Genomic DNA, 12652 nt, shown 5'->3' with positions numbered 1-12652 from the left:
TAAAATTTAAAGGAATAGCAAATTCTCAGAAAACAAATAAAAGTCAATTGGGGATGATTAACTGATGTATGTTTTTAGCCTTTCTTAATCTAGGAAAGGACAACCACATGCACCATTAGTGAGTGCCATACTCAATGCCACATAATGGGAAGTTTCTCCTACCCTTTTCTTTTTTCAGTTGAATCACCGTGAGATACAGTTACAAAGCTTTCATGGTTGTATTTCAGTCATACAATGATCAAACATCCATCCCTCCACCTGTGTACATTTTCCACCACCAATGTCTCCAGTATCCCTCCCACCACTCCCATTCCACCACCACCACCACCACCACCACCCACCCCCACCCCCACCCCCCGAACCTCCATGGCAGTTACTTTCCTTCATTCTCTCTCTCTCTCTACTTTGAGGCATCATGCTTTGCAATACACACAGTGAGGCCATCATGTTTGGTCCTTTGTCTACTTTCAGCACACATCTCCCATCCTGAGCGATCCCTCCAATCATCATTAACTTAGTGATCCCTTCTCTATCCCAACTACCTTCTCCCCCAACACATGAGGCAGGCTTCTAAACCTGGTCCTTGTCTCTACTCTTCTTGGATGTTATTCTTGATATTATGTTATCTTATGTTCCACAAATGAGGCATGTCATTCTATGTCTGTGCCTCTCTTTCTGACTCATTTCACTTAGCATAATACTCTCCACGTCCATCCACTTATCAGCAAATTTCATGACTTCATCTTTTCTAACAGTTGCACAGTATTCCACTGTGTAAATGTACCAAAGTTTCTTTAACCAGTCATCTGTACTTGGGCACTAGGGCTGTTTCCAGATTCTGACTATTGTGAACAGTGCTGCAATGAACATATAAACGCAGATATCATTTCTACTTTTTTTTGCCTTTTTTTCACCCTTGGATATATTCCCAGAAGTGGTATTGCTGGGTCATATGGAAGCTCAATTTATAGTTTTTTGAGAAATATCCATATTGTTTTCCAAAGCTGGATCAGTTAGCATTCCCACCAACAATGAATGAGGTCCCTTTCTCCCCACATCCACACCAGCACTGGTTGTTCTTGTTCTTTTTGATCTGTGCCACTTTCTGTGGTGTAAAATGATATATCGTTGTTGCTTTGATTAGCATCTCCCTGATGATTTGTGATGCAGAGCATTTTTTTCATGTGCCTTTTGGCCATTTGTATTTCTTTTTTGAAGAAGTTTCTGTTAATTTCTTCTCCCTATTTTTTGTTGGGGTTGGAGGTTTCTTTCTTGTAATGTTTTACTGGTGTTTTATATATCCTGGATATTAAGCCCTTATCTGATGGGTATTGGGTAAATAATTTTTCCCACATTGGGACACATGGCCTAGAATGGAACGATCAGGGTGAGAGACTGTCTGAATTCATGATGTCGACCAAGACCATCCATGGTAACTCACAGTTCCAGAAGGCCAAATCTAAACGCTGGACATGGGAGTCTCCCGGTGGACAGTTCCACAATGAAATTGACCACATCATATTCAATCAAAGGTTTTGCCTGACCAATGTTGCTGTTGTCCCAAAATTCCAAACGGGATCAGACCACCGCCTCCTTCGTGCAAAATTCTACTTCACAGAGCGGGGAGAAAAGTCTGCAAAATTTAAGTCTAAGAAGGCAACTTCCAGAATGACCACCATCTGGGAGCTCTTTGGCACTATTGCAGCAACGTGGGAAGATGCCATCTGTGACAACATCGACTAGGAATACGATCGACTGGTTCAGCACCTCCATGTCTGTGCGAAGAATGCTGAGAGTGAGAAAGCCACAAACAGATGCCCGTCTTTGGAAACTCTCAAGCTCATTCGTCAATGTGGTTTGGTGCGAGCCTCAGGCAACCACAAGCTAAGGTCCGAGCTCACAAAGCTGTGCAGAGATTCGATAAAGGAAGACCTCAAAGAGAGAAGAGCAGCAGTGTTGGCCAGTGCAGCAGAAGCCGGGAAAAGTATTCGCAACTCTTGCCTGTCCTTCACCAACTACAAGACCAAGATGACTGCCTTCCGACATCCCGATGGATCTATCACATCCTCCAGAAAGGCAATGGAGAAAATTATTCACGACTTCTACTCAGATCTCTTTGACAGCCATGTCCACCTGCCCACATACCAAATTCTGCAGAATGGATATGTCGTTCCCAACGTTCTCCCTTCTGAAATCCGACACGCCATTTCACTGGTAAAGACGCGTACAGCACCTGGTCCGGACAAGGTCTGACCCGAACACCTGAAGAATCTGCCGCCAGTACTCATCAATACACTGGCCCAACTCTTCACACGCTACCTGTCTGAATGCAAGGTTCCGTCCCAGTGGAAAACCAGTAGGACCGTTCTGTTGTACAAGAAGTGAGACATCCACGACATCAACTATCGCCCAATCTGCCTGCTGTCTGTCGTCAAGTTGTTCACTCGTGTCATCCTGAACAGAATAGGCAGAACACTAGACGAAGGACAACCATGCGAGCAAGCCGGGTTCCAAAGGGGATTCAGCATGATAGACCATATCCACACAGTAACCAAACTCATTGAAGTTTCTCTAGAGTTCGAGATGCCACTCTGTCTAACATTCATCAACTTAAAGAAGGCCTTAAATTCTGTTGAGACTGAGGCGGTCATCGAAGCCCTGGCCAAACAGGGCGTTCAAAATCAGTATATCAAAATCCTCCGCGAGCTGTATTATGGATTCACCACCAGGATCTCACCATTCTACAAAGAAGTGATCATTGATGTAAAGAGAGGGGTGCGGCAGGGTGATACCATTTCACCAAAACTCTTCAGTGCCGCCCTCGAGAACATCATGTGACAACTGGAATGGGAAGGAATGGGAGTGAAGATAGACAGTCAGCAATTACACCACCTCCGCTTCGCTGATGACATCGTTCTCATAACACCAAACATTAGCCAAGCGGCACAAATGCTGGCCGACTTCGAACCACGAGTGTGGAAAGGTCAGACTGCAGCTGAATCTCACCAAAACAATGTTCATGAAAAATAAACTGGTCCCTGAAGCTCCATTTGCTCTCAATAAAACCAACATCTCCGAATGCAGCAGCTATGTGTACCTGGGTCGAGAAATCAATATGAGGAACGACTTGGTGCCAGAACTGCGCAGGAGGAAGAGAGCAGCGTGGAATGCATTCAAGAGCGTCAAAGAGGTGGTTAAGAGAATAAAGAACCTCCGACTCCGGGCACATCTTTTCGATTCCACCATTCTTCCTGCACTAACATATGCCTCAGAGACCTGGGCCCTACGCAAACAGGATGAGAATGCTATTAGGGTATCCCAAAGAGGAATCGAAAGAGCTATGCTGGGAATATCATGTCTCACTCAAGTGAGAGAAGGAATCCAGAGTTCTGATCTCCGTCGACGGTCAAAAATCAGGGATGCTGTCTCATTTGCCAAAGCATCAAAAATCAGATGGGCCGGTCATGTAATGCAATTCAGAGACGACCGCTGGACTAGAGCTGTTACCGACTGGATTACAGGACGTCAGAAGACCTCGTGGCCGCCCACCAACTAGATGGTCAGATTTCTTCGTCAAATCCCTGAATGAACGATTTGAGGCTCTTTCTGTTCCTGGAGCAAGCAGATCACTGGGCTGCACTAGCACGTGACAGGGACAAATGGAGACGTTACTGGTGCCCACTCAAGCAAACCAAAGATCAACAGGCTACACGTAATACAAGTGAATTTTTCCCATTCCATGGGCTCTCTGAGTATTTTGGCCACTTTTCTGAGGTGCAGAAGCTTCTTAGTTTGATGTAGTCCTATTTGTTTATCTTTGTTTCCACTTGATTGTTCAGTGGTGTCTCATCCTTAAAGATGCCTTCAGTCTCAATATCATGGAGGGTTCTGCCTATATATTCATCCAGGTACCCGTATGGATTCAACTCTGATACTAAAGTCTTTAATCCATTCTGATCTGACTTTTGTCCTTGGCGTTAGACAGAGGTCTGAAAGAAGATAGGTGGCATCACCGTCCCCAACTTCAAACTGTACTACAAAGCAGTAATAATTAAAACAATATGGCATTGGGAACAGAAACAGACCCATAGACTCAATGGAATAGAGTTAAATATTCTGACAGAGTCTCAAATATATGATCACTTAATCTTTGATAACAGAGAAAGAAATGTGAAATAGAGCAGGGAGAGCCTCTCTTGTCCTTTAAAAAGGAGCTCTTTTAAAATTTACTGCAAAACTGGTTTCAAGGCTATGAATTTTTTGAGCTGTCTGTTGCCTGCCCATGAAGTTCTTTGTAGTTCCTTTAAATCTAAAGGATAATCTAGCTGGATACTCTTGGTGAGACGTTCATTTAGCTTAAGTTTTAGTACTATATCCTTTCATATTCTTCTGGCTTGTAAAGTCTCATTTGATAGGTCGACTGCACATCTTCTAGGTACTTCCTCTGTGAGTTCCTTCTTTGGTCTTGCTACATTCAATATTTGGTCTCTATCTTTGGATGCTGTCATTTGGAGATAGTGTCTTGGACCCACGAGGTAGGTGGGTTCTCCCTTCTGGAATAGGTGCAGCGGTATCAGCCATAGACAAGCCTCACCTGGGATGGTGGAGCAGCAAGCAGAGAGTCGGAAAGGAGCTGTGGGGCGGGCCCTTAATATGGCGCAGGCTGGGTGTGGAGGCTGCTGGGACCCACCCAGTAAGAACATCATAACAGCTTTTAAATTTGCTCTTGAAGAGGAGCTAAGTTGAAATAAACTATTAAATTTAATTTTACTTCAATTCTATACTGGAAAAGTATGGAAAACAGGTAACAGAAAGATTTAAAATTTTTGCTGACTGATTATTTTTTGCTCAAATTATAGTGAAAAAGAGGCTATAAGACAATTAATTGATAGCTTACCTTGAAATGGAATCTTAACATACTTGGTTGTGAGCTACAAGAAAAATTTTGAAAAAATAAATAAATTGGCATACTGCTCAAAATGCTTTACTACTCAATTCTTTTTAATTTTCTTTTTCAAAGCACAAATACATACTGAAAGTTCACACTTCAGTGCTCAAGTCTTTATATGACTAAGATTTTACCTGAAGATAATTAAGTTTTATAGAGTCAGAACCCTGTACAAATGTTTAATTTTCAATATGATCATCTATAAAGCATCAACTTAATGCTTTCTGAATATTTAAAGAAGAAATAAAGTCCAGTGGACTACAATAACTTCATAAAGTAGCTATGATCTTGAAAAATAAAGTATAAAACAGGGCCTGACTTTTTGCTGATATTCCCAGCAATCTTCCATGTTACATACAAAGCATCATATATGAGATTAATTTTCAAAATATATAAATAACCCAATGACAAAAAATCAGCAAACCCAACCAAAAAATAAACACAAGATTTGAACAGAAAAATAAACAAGACTTAAGAGATGCCAACAACAGGAGCTGGAGCAATAGTACAGCGGGTAGGGCATTTGCCTTGCACACAGCCAACCCAGTTCAATTCCTCCATCCCTCTCGGAGAGCCCGGCAAGCTACCAAGAGTATCCCGCCCGCATGGCAGAGCCTGACAAGCTCCCCATGACGTATTTGATATGCCAAAAACAGTAAAAACAAGTCTGACAATGGAGACATTACTGGTGCCCGCTCAAGCAAATCGATGAACAACGGGACAACAATACTACAGTGCTACAATCTACCTAAAGTCCCCATAACTTGCTGGATTTGATTATATATGATGTACAATGATGTACTATTACCTGTATTAGTACATTTCTACTATACAGTTTACAAAAGGTAAATTTTTATTTTTATTTTTATTTCTGTCTCTTCCATTCGAGTATAAATTCCCTGAAAGAAGACCTTAATCTTACCAATTTTAAGGGATTAGATGGGTTAAGTTTGGGGTCACACCGAACTGTACACAGGGATTACTCCTAGCTTTACGTTCAGAGAGCACTTCTAGAGGTGTTTGGAGAACCACATGTAGTGCCAGGGACCCATTCCAGGTCAGCCCAGTGCCAGGCAAGTACTCTACCCCCTATACTATCTCTTCAGCTCCCTAGTCTGACCATCGTCTGACCAGTTTTTTATATACTCTGCCCTATTATCCTATGTCTAACAATAAAAATTTAAATTATGTGGAAAATACCTGAATTATAATATGATGTAGCACTGTCGTGCCATTGTTCATTGATATGATATATTCAATATAATTCAACTAGATTTTTTTTCTTGCTTTTGGGATTACACAGCGATGCTCAGGGGTTACTCATGGCTCTGAACTCAGAAATTACTCCTGGGTGCTTGGGGGATCATATGGGATGCCGGGGTTCCAACCCGGGTCAGCTAAGTGCAAGGCAAATGTCCTACCTACTGTACTATCACTCTGGCCCTCAACTAGATTTTATAAGAAATGACTTAAATTTGAACCACTTATGGATGATATTAAATAGGAGCAAAATCATGGCATGCTACCACTAATCTGTAAAAGATAAGAAGTTTATATGACGAGAATATAAGTAATTGTAAAGCACAAAACTTAAAACTTACAACATAAGTACATTTAAAATATTAATGTCCACAGAAAAAAATTAAAAAGTCATTGTCACTGTCACCCCGTTGCTCATCGATTTGCTCAAGTGGGCATCAGTAATGTCTCCATTGTGAGATTCATCGTTACTGTTTTTGGCATATCGAATACGCCATGGGTAGCTCGCCAGGCTTTGCCATGAGGGCGAGATACTCTCAGTAGCTTGCCAGGCTCTCCGAGAGGGGTGAAAGAATCGAACCTGGGTCAGCTGCGTACAAGGCAAATGCTCTACCCGCTGTGCTATCGCTCAAAAAAAAAATAAAAGTTAAATATTGTGTGGAAGGAGAAATCAGGTAAGATTTATTTGAAGAGGCAGTATTTCAAATAAGTCTTAAAAGATTAATATGATTATGCAGAAATAGTGGTAAATACACATAAAGTCTGGGTTTATATGAGGAGGAACACATTTTTAAAATGTAAAAGAACAGAAGCTGTTCTGGAGATTTTTCCTTTTGGAGGGGTAAGTAGGGTTGACCCAGCTGCGCCCAGGGCTTACTCCTGGCTTGCCCTGCTGGGCTTGGGGGACCATACGGGATGCCAGGGATGGAAGCTCAGGCAAGGCAAGCACCATACCCACTGTACCATCTCTCCCTGCCTATTCTGGAAATTCTTAAATTAAAAGAAGGGTTTAGGAAATTGGAAAGGTCAGTTTACAACATAAACCAATTAAAAATGAAATTTCTCTGGTAAGAGTGTAAAGACAAACTCCCAAAATTTACATAGTATTTTAAACCAATGTCAAAGCAACGATATTTTATTTTTCAAAACATTTCTCTAGGGGCTGGAGCGATAGCCCAGCGGGTAGGGCGTTTGCCTTGCATGCAGCCGACCCGGGTTCGATTCCCAGCATCCCATATGGTCCTCTGAGCACTGACAGGGGTGATTCCTGAGTGCAGAGTCAGGAGTAACCCCTGAGCATCGCCAGGTGTGACCCAAAAAGCAAAAAAAAAACATTTCTCTATTGTGCTCTCAACCACAACCTGAAAAAAACTATTTTACTAAGTTACTTCTACAACCTGAAAAATATCAATATTACATTTCTTTTTCAAAAATTATCAAAAAGCAGAGTTCTGATTTCAAAACATTTTCCTATGATGTTAGGATTTCCTCTGAACTAAAGATAGCTTTCAGAGAAGGCATAATGTCCTATGCAAAATATATCATCTAAAGCGAATCGTAATTCTATTTTCATTTATACTAAAAAGATAAGACATCCTAAAATGCCTTGTGCAAGATCCTAAACTGGAAAAAAAAACTTGAAGAAAAAATACTTACTGTAACACATCCTTTAGAAGTTCCTTTTATTTTTCCAATATAAATATAAGTAAACAAAAAATCCAGGTGTAGATTCATCTCATTAGTTGGTATAATATAAGAAATATTTTCCATAACTGGATTATATGAACATAACTCAGATGAGACCTGATAAATTAAAGAATGCACATAACAAAAGATAAAAATGCATGTAACAAAATATGCATAAATTAAAGAATTCATATAACAAAAGATAAATTAAAGAATGCATGTAACCCTAAGTATTTATATAAAGACTGATACAATGATTTTAATGATATTTAAGTATATGATTTAGAGCTAGGAGATAGTTCAAATGGAAAAACACATGCCAGCATGGGGAAGCCCAGAGTTCTATCTCCAGCTCCTCACTACCCTCACTATATCAGACCACCAGGTACAGCCCTGGTGACCCACACGTAACTGGATGTTGCTGCCCATCACCAAGCCTGAGAAACTGTCACTGCCAGACTTGGGATGGTCCCAGGCACTGCTGGGGAGACTGACCCCTCCCCCCAAAGTCAATACAAGTAGTATCATTAACTTTGAGAAAATTAGTCAAATTCACAATTAATTAACTCCATAGGTTCGAGGAAACAAAATCTTACTTTCTTCCTCTGTACCAAACCATGTACTCAGAATCGATATTCCCTGTCAGCATTTTTCCTTTGGTGCCATACGTGGCAGTATTCAGGGGCTACTCCCAGCTCTGTGCTCAAGGGTCACTTTGAGTGGCACTCATAAAAAACCGTCTGCTTCCAGGGATTAAATCTTTACCTCCATCAAGCAAAGCATGTACTCAGCGCTTTGTTCTACCTCTCTGGCCCCATATTCATTTTAATTCAACAGAAATCAACTAAAATTTATACAGCATACTAGTGTAAGGTAAGTTTTTAACATCTCTTTCAATCTCTACAACTACCCCCATTACCCCCATGAGGTAATCCCTCAACTCCCATTAAACAAAATGAGAAGATTTTTGGATTACTTGATTTGTCCAAGGTTCAATTATCAACAAAGATACAAAACTAAGGCAAACTCAGGTTTCTGTCTTCAGATCAAGTACTATATTTTTTTCTAGGCGACACTCTGCAGTGCTCTAGGGACCACGCCCCTCTGATTTTCTCCCTAGTCATCAAGTCTTATTTCAACAAGCTAAAATTACTCCTAGAAACCATTATGATGCTCTTAAGCTACTCTATTTTTTTTTTTTTTTTTTTTGCTTTTTGGGTCACACCTGGCGGTGCACAGGGGTTACTCCTGGCTCTGCACTCAGGAATCACTCCCTGGCGGTGCTCAGGGGACCATATGGGATGCTGGGAATCGAACCCGGGTCGGCCGAGTGCAAGACAAACGCCCTACCCGCTGTGCTATCGCTCCAGCCCCAAGCTACTCTATTTTTATAATGAATTAACAGAAGTGCTTAAGAACAGTTTTGTCAAATCCATATACTTTACTGTATGCCTAAAATCTATTCTCCTCACTGGATATATCGAAGCCTCAAATATAATCCCACTTCTACTAAAACAAATCAAAAAAATATGTGTAGCTCTATTTTAAATTTAGAAAAGCCTGGAGAATCAGCAGCAGCTACTTCCCATAAACTCTTAAATTCTCCACCGCATTCTGAGAGCTTCTTCGCTTCACAGTTGCCTAACCTCTTTACCTCCTTTTCACTACACAGTTGCCTAGCCCCTTAACTTGAACATCACAAATGATGTTCCAAATAAACAACACAAATGACCTCTAGTGCAATTATGCATGTGTTCTCACTCTCCTCCTACTTCTAGAAAATGTGACTAATCCTCATCTGAAACATATATACAAATACCTATTATTTTAAACCCAGCTTCATATGCAATTTACCTGCTTAATATAATTTCTTTGACATGTTCACCTGTTACTGCTTACTCTATTATTCTTATCCTTTAAATAAAATGGGGAGAGTCAAATGAATTGCAAGTAGTGCTAAATGGTCAAACAAAAGACTGATTTTTTTTAAGTGATGAAAACAGAAGATGGGATACAATTTCACATTGGATCGCACAGAGTAAAGACAAACTGCCTCCTAAATATGACCAATTCATGTTTCTCATCAACTTACTTGAAACTGAAAACAAGAATGAGCATGGAGATGTTACGGCATTCTGGATTGTAGAGCACAGTAAGTCGCCACAGTATTTTTTGCTTGATTGTTATCATATTCTATAGTTCTACAAGAGATTCTGTTTTCTTAAAGTAAGGTCAACTTATACTACATCATCAGTCGGAGAAGCGGGCCCTGTGGAGGGCGGCCAGGATGAAGTCCCTGGAGCAGGACGCGCTCTGTGCCCAGATGGTCCTCAGCAAGTCCCAGGACGGCCGGGGCAAGCACGGGCCCCTGGAGCGAATGGCAGAGTCCCCCTCACCTGCGTCCACCCTGTCACCCACCCCCTTGGAAGATCTCAGCTCTCAGACCAGCAGCAACCCTGGCTGGCTGTCCCCAGGTCTGACAGAGGACAGGAGGTCCTTGGAACCATCTCCCAGTCCCTGCCTGCAGCCCGAGGACGGAGAAGTGGCCATGGTGCTTCTGGACAGGCCCTCTGTGGAGGTGGTCTTGTGCAGCAGCCTCCAGCCCATGCAGCCAGGGCGCCATGGCCTGGCCCGGTGCCCTCCTAGAGCCTTCCCCAGCTTGGGGCGGACCAGCTGGCTGCGGCAGCACCTCCCCTGAGTCTTTTTTTTTCCATATTTAAAAAATATATTTTTTTAAGTTTATTGAGTCACTGTGAGATACTTACAAGCTTTCATGTTTGGGTTACAATCTCACAATGACCAAACACCCATCCCTCCACCAGTGCACATTCCCCACCACCAATATTCCGGGTATACCCCCTCTTTCCCACCCTCCCCCTGCCTCTATGGCAGACAATATTCCCCATACTCTCTCTCTACTTTTGGGCATTATGGCTTGCAACACAGACACTGAGAGGTCATCATGTTTGGTCCATTATCTACTTTCGGCACACATCTACCATCCAGACTGATTCCTCCAGCCATCATTTTCTTAGTGATCCCTTCTCTATTCCATCTGTCTTCTCCTCTCCGCTCATGAAGCAGTCTTCCAGCTACGGGGCAATCCCCCTGGCCCTTGTATCTACTGTCATTGAGTGTCAGCCTCATGTGATGTTATTCTATACTCCACAAAAGAGTGCAGTCCTTCTATGTCTGTCCCTCTCTTTCTGACTCATTTCACTTAGTGCACATTTGACTAGTGGAAGTTTTTCTGTGGAATCAAATTCTTTTTTTAAATTTTTTTTAATTAGTGAGTCACTGTGAGGGTACAGTTACAAATTTACCCATTTTTGTGCTTGTGTTTCCTTCATACAATGTTCGAGTATCCATCTCTCCACCAGTGTCCATTCACCACCAATGAACCCAGTATCCCTCCCACCCTCCAATCCCGTCCCCCCAAACCCTGCCTCTGTGGCAGGGTATTCAATTTTGTTCTCTCTCTCCTTTTGGGTGTCGTAGTTTGCGATACGGGTATTGAGTGGCCATCGTGTTCAGTCTCTAGTCTACTTTCAGCATGCATCTCCCTTCCCGCGCAGGATCTCCAACCACATTTTACTTGTGTTCCCTTCTCTATCTGGGCTGCCTTTCCTCCAGTGTGTGAGACCAACTTCCAAGCCATAGAGCCAACCTCCTGGTATTATATACTACTATTATTGGGTATTAGTCTCCTATTCTATTATTTTATATTCCACAGATGAGTCTTTTAACATGGGTGTTAGCATTTGGAATAAAGACCCCTCAGGAGCCACTAACTGCCCCTTGCTTCCAAGGAAAATCACAATGATCTAGAAGTTTGAACTAATTATTAGCTATGATACTTTTAATTACAAATATAACTAAGCCATCAAGTCAGTGATTGGCCCAATGTGAAAAAACTTTACAAAATTTCAACAAAAATTCAAAACAAACCTGCTGACATGATGTATCTTTTGTATTTTTATATATTTTGTTATGATATATCAAATACAGGGCTGGAGCGATAGCACAGCGGTTGGGCATTCGCCTTTCACGCAGCCAACCCGAGTTCGATTCCTCCGCCCCTCTTGGAGAGCCTGGCAAGCTACCGAGAGTATCGAGCCCATGTGGCAGAGCCTGGCAAGCTACCCGTGTGTATTGGATATGCCAAAAACAGTAACAATAAGTCTCTCAATGAGAGACGGTACTGGTGCCCGCTCAAACAAATCAATGAGCAATGGGATGACTCATATCAAATACAACAGAAACACCCAGGAAACAATCATCAGACAATCAAAACTATTTTTATAGAATTAAATAAATTCTTCTGTATGCTCTACAGAACAACAGCCTCTGACATTATTTAAAATCAAACTAGGAACCAGAGAGATAGTACAGAGCACTAAAGTGCCTGCCTGGCATAAGGCTGACCTGTTCGGTTCCTGCTACTACATGGTCCCCTGAGCACCACCGGGAGCAACCCCCAAGGAGAGCAGGGAGTAGCCCCTGAGAATGTTAGGTGTGACCTGCCCCCACAGAATAAAATTTTAAATAGATTTTAAAATAAACTAAGAGAAGTTTACCATATTTTTGCACTGGTGGTCATTAATAGCCATTTCTTAAAAATAGGGCAATCAGATGCTGACAGTATAAATGACTACTGACAATAAATGATTTGTACTTTAAGCTATACTCCTCAAAGTACCAAGTCAAAAACAAAAGAGAAAAAAAAAAACATGGTTGGTTGACATTAAGCCAATAGAC

At 41.7% G+C, this 12652-nt stretch overlaps 1 protein-coding gene across 5 annotated transcripts in view; it reads right to left on the bottom strand.

Annotated features, from left to right (window-relative positions):
• SENP7 (SUMO specific peptidase 7) overlaps positions 1-12652 on the bottom strand; it is a 114440-nt gene that overhangs the window by 27851 nt on the left and 73937 nt on the right. For all 5 annotated transcript variants that reach the window (XM_055125307.1, XM_055125309.1, XM_055125310.1 and 2 more), the window contains 2 exons: positions 7865-8011; positions 4898-4931 (listed from right to left, as the gene is read on the bottom strand). In XM_055125307.1, the coding sequence (XP_054981282.1) occupies positions 4898-4931; positions 7865-8011 (181 nt within the window). The remainder of the gene's footprint in view (positions 1-4897; positions 4932-7864; positions 8012-12652) is intronic.

Source organism: Sorex araneus, chromosome 2 (assembly GCF_027595985.1).
Source record: "Sorex araneus isolate mSorAra2 chromosome 2, mSorAra2.pri, whole genome shotgun sequence".
Classification (NCBI taxonomy): Eukaryota; Metazoa; Chordata; class Mammalia; order Eulipotyphla; family Soricidae; genus Sorex; species Sorex araneus.
This window is presented reverse-complemented; position numbering and strand designations above follow the sequence as displayed.